General features: G+C 34.8%; 1 protein-coding gene across 1 annotated transcript in view; it reads left to right on the plus strand.

Annotated features, from left to right (window-relative positions):
- Positions 1,363-4,550, plus strand: part of LOC109830402 (uncharacterized protein At5g03900, chloroplastic-like) — a 9,311-nt gene continuing 6,123 nt past the window's right edge. Inside the window, 4 exon segments of the mRNA XM_020397659.1 lie at positions 1,363-1,922; positions 3,265-3,372; positions 3,482-3,582; positions 3,768-3,851. Coding sequence (XP_020253248.1) covers positions 1,557-1,922; positions 3,265-3,372; positions 3,482-3,582; positions 3,768-3,851 — 659 coding nt within the window. The 5' untranslated portion in view covers positions 1,363-1,556.

A 4,550-nucleotide genomic window follows, 5' to 3' on the forward strand; every position in this document is an offset into this window, starting at 1 on the left:
TTTTCCAAAAAATCAAGAACTTTAAATCCTAGAATATATAGGCTTCTCGAACAAAATCCCAAATGGATAACACCCCCTACATACTTTTCAATTATTACTACAGAGGATCCGAATCCGACGTGAAATTAGGCTTAAGAATTACTCCTGCTTTCCGAAATTTAAACCCGGCCCAATTCGCAAGGGGAGGCCGTCATCCAAAAATTTTCAGCCACTCAGAAGCTGTTGAGCTCGACGGAGTTCCCTCCATCCAGACTCCACTCCAGAGAAAACGATAAACCCTCTTTCTCTCAATGCCGATCTCATAAAAATCCAAACCCTAACCCTAAAATTCCATGGCGTCCTGTTTGATTTCCTGCAAATACCCAATCTCTAAACCCTCACTCCTCCGCCCAACTCCCTTCGTCGCCGTTTAATCATTTAGTATATTTAATGTAATATATTTAGTTTTAAACATTGAATACATTTATTATTTATCATGTCTTAAACATATAAATTTTCTTAAATATTTAATATTTATATAGAATATATCTCTTTTTATTTAAATATTAGTAAGAAATATGGTACACATGTAAATATTAAATGTAAGTAATATTTAAAATTTAACTAACAAAATATTTTTTTAGACATTAAATGTTAAATATCTTAAATAATTATTTTTAGTTATTTAATATATTTTATATTAAATATGTTTAGTTTTAAATACTTTTAATCAGATTCCTTAAATATAGTTAATGAATTAAAATGAAATATTGGTATTATTTAATATTTAATACTATTTAGTCATTTGTAGCTTAAATAATTAGTGATATATTTAGTAGTCTAATATATTTGATATTTAATATATTAATGACTTATGATATTTTAAATATATAAAATAATTTGTTAAATATGAAATATATACCTAATATTTATCTCAATTTATATTTAATATTTGTTTAAATAACCAATAGAAAATTGGTAATATTAAATAATATTTAATATCTTAAATAATAAAAATATTAGATAATTAATAATTTAATATGTTTATTTTATGTTCGGCAAAACTTTTTATTACATTTAGTGTTTATATATTGAAAGCCGCAAATTAATAGTAAAAATTTAATCTTAAATTATAATCATAAATTTTTATTAATTAAATAATAATTATTTTTTAATAAAAAATAGTTATGCTTGTTAATAATTTATTTAGCACCTAGTTCAATAATCCATCCAAAGGTTTAAAATTTTTCCAAAAAATCAAGAACTTTAAATCCTAGAATATATAGGCTTCTCGAACAAAATCCCAAATGGATAACACCCCCTACATACTTTTCAATTATTACTACAGAGGATCCGAATCCGACGTGAAATTAGGCTTAAGAATTACTCCTGCTTTCCGAAATTTAAACCCGGCCCAATTCGCAAGGGGAGGCCGTCATCCAAAAATTTTCAGCCACTCAGAAGCTGTTGAGCTCGACGGAGTTCCCTCCATCCAGACTCCACTCCAGAGAAAACGATAAACCCTCTTTCTCTCAATGCCGATCTCATAAAAATCCAAACCCTAACCCTAAAAATCCATGGCGTCCTGTTTGATTTCCTGCAAATACCCAATCTCTAAACCCTCACTCCTCCGCCCAACTCCCTTCGTCGCCGTCCCCCTTCGCCTTCGCACCTCTCAAAGATCTGCGGCCGTTGGGGTTAGGGTTAGGGTTTCGGCTCCGGCGATCAGAGCGAGCGTCGACGTTCCCGCTGGACTCAGGCCTGGGCGAGTTGTGGAGACCGATAAGCTGCCTTCGGGTGTGAGGAATCGAGCGATGGAGGCCGTTGATTCGTACGGAGGCAGGGTTACGATTGGGGATGTGGCGAGTAGAGCTGGGCTTAAATTGAATGAGGCTGAGAGAGCTCTTCAGGCTCTCGCTGCTGACACTGGTGGATTCTTAGAGGTATTTTAATGCGTTTCTTTGTTATTTCGATCATTTTGTTTGATGGGAGGTTAGGTGGTTTCTAGTGGTTAAATACTGGACAAAATGAGAGAGAGTCAGTTGAGATGATTTATTCATGTACAATGAAGACCATTAGCTGCACCAGTTAGAAGAAGCGAGAGAGAGTCAGTTGAGATGATTTATTCATGTACAATGAAGACCATTAGCTGCACCAGTTAGAAGAAGCGATAAGATTATAGTTGATTGCGGAAAAGAATGTACAATGAAGACCATTAGCTGCACCAGTTAGAAGAAGCGATAAGATTATAGTTGATTGCGGAAAAGAAACTAGTGGTAGACCTAAAACAAAGTTGTTGGAAGCAATTAAGAAGGGCAGGATAGTATTTAACTTAACGGAGGATCGGGGATGATACATGATAGAACTGAATGGAAAATTGTTGATTCATGTAGCTAACCTCAAAATGTTGGGAAACAACTCCGTTGGTGTTGCTGTTGTTGCATGGCTATCTATTCAATAATTTGAAGTTTGATTAGCCAAACCCAATAAAAGTTTTTGTGCATGATGCTATAACGTAAATTGAACAGATGTTATCTGCAGGAAACAAGATAACTGATGGCTTTATTTGCCAAGCTTCCTATTTTATAACTTCTGCCAATTATTTCAATGACTTCTCCAATTTCAGTTCAGAATGTTTTGCATTAAATTCGTAAACTTGTGCTACATTTCCTTGACATATGCAACACCTGACGATAAGTTGTCTGTCTTATGACTCTTACCCGCCATGGAAATATGAAATCCACCAGATATTGTATTTATAATTTGGAGAATGTCATGATTCTTCGTGGCATCAATGCATAAGCATTTTCTTGGTTTACCAGCAGTGGTATACTCTTTTTGTTTGAGAATTTTTATCTTAGAAAAGGATCCAGCAACTTGATATGGTCACTGGCCTGACAAGCCAATATACTAATGTTATCTAGTGCATGGTTTGCAAATTTTATTCCACCAGTCTGTATATTTTTCAGTCAACACTGTAAACTAGTTTCTGTTACTTTCTCTTTGGGAATTAACCAATACAAAGGACAAAAAAAGAGAGGAAAGAAGTAGTTACATAACTTGCGTTATTGAAACAGAGTGCAGCATGTTCTCTTTATTTTGCTCTTACAATTTTATGAAAAAGAAACAATGTTGGTGACTTGTAATCAATTTGTTAAACTTAGGACCTCTATTTGTTTAATATGCGTATGATAACAAGTCCTTTATGGCTTACCGGTAAGAGTGATTGGTTCTTCATATTTACTTGTCTTCATAAGGCTATCTATCTGAAGATGATATTGATAGGTTTCAGATGAAGGCGATGTTCTTTATGTTTTCCCAAGGGATTACAGGTCAAAGTTGGCTGGGAAATCTTTTAGAATGAAAGTAGAACCTCTACTCGACAAATTGAAGGTACTCAGGGTCTCATTCTTCTTGTGCTAGGCATTGTCGTTGATGTTACTTGATTATATAATGTATAACTTAGACCAGTATGCAAAAGCTTACCTTTTCAATTTTGTAGGGAGGGGCTGAGTACTTAATCAGGGTCTCCTTTGGGACAGCACTTATTGCTTCAATAGTTATTGTTTACACAACAATCATCGCGCTCGTCTCAAGTAGAAGGTAATATGTGTGCATCTTAATGCTTCTGTTCCTTGTCGCAGCATTTAATGTTTAAAATATACCAAGTGATAAAATTTCGGCAAATGGTATCTTCGTCCCGTTTCATCCTTTCAGCTTCTCCTGAAAACATTTTTCAGTTCAAATTGGTGTTCACAGTCTTACTGGTCGCCTTATGTTGATTATAGTGATGAAGATAATCGAGGAAGACGTGGAGGAAGGTCGTATGACTCTGGTTTTACAGTTTTCTTCAGCCCAACAGACCTATTTTGGTAAGTTAATTATTCTCGTATTCTTTTTTTATCTAGACATCTCCTTTTCTAAGATAACTTTCAGAAGATGTTCTGCATAAGCTCATCTTTTGTAATTATCTGAAACCATGTGGATGTTGTTGCATGATAAGTTTGATTTGATTTTCTAGATTCTTGGCCTACTTATGATGGTGATGCATGTGCAGAGCCATCCTCATAAAATTTGTTCATTGAACCTACACTGACATTATTCGAACTTTTGTGTCCACTAACTTAGGCAGCTTATATTTAACCAGTGTTATCTAATGCGCAACCACCCTGTAGAACTAAAATCTGTATTGTCCGACCCCATTCTGGTGTGTTTCCAGTTGACATCATGCAACTGGTGACCCTACAATCTGCTAACAGTTAACACTTAACAGTCATTCTGGAGATAGTTAGTTCCTAAGGTTGGGTTTGTCATATTCCATTCACTTTGGATGCTAAAATGACCTTGCACAAAGTTTTGCTATTAGATCTGACATTCTGGAGATGGTGAGTTCCTAGGGTTGGATTTGTCATACTCTATTCAGTTTGGATGCTAAAATGACCTTTCACAAAGTACTGCTATTAGATCTGACATTCATGTGGTGGATTCACATTTGATGGAGTAGCATCATCATGGATGGGAGTAAATAGATGCCTCTTGTGAAATAATTTTGTTCCCATAAAATATATTAA

The sequence above is a fragment of the Asparagus officinalis genome, chromosome 2 (assembly GCF_001876935.1).
Source record: "Asparagus officinalis chromosome 2, Aspof.V1, whole genome shotgun sequence".
NCBI lineage: Eukaryota > Viridiplantae > Streptophyta > Magnoliopsida > Asparagales > Asparagaceae > Asparagus > Asparagus officinalis.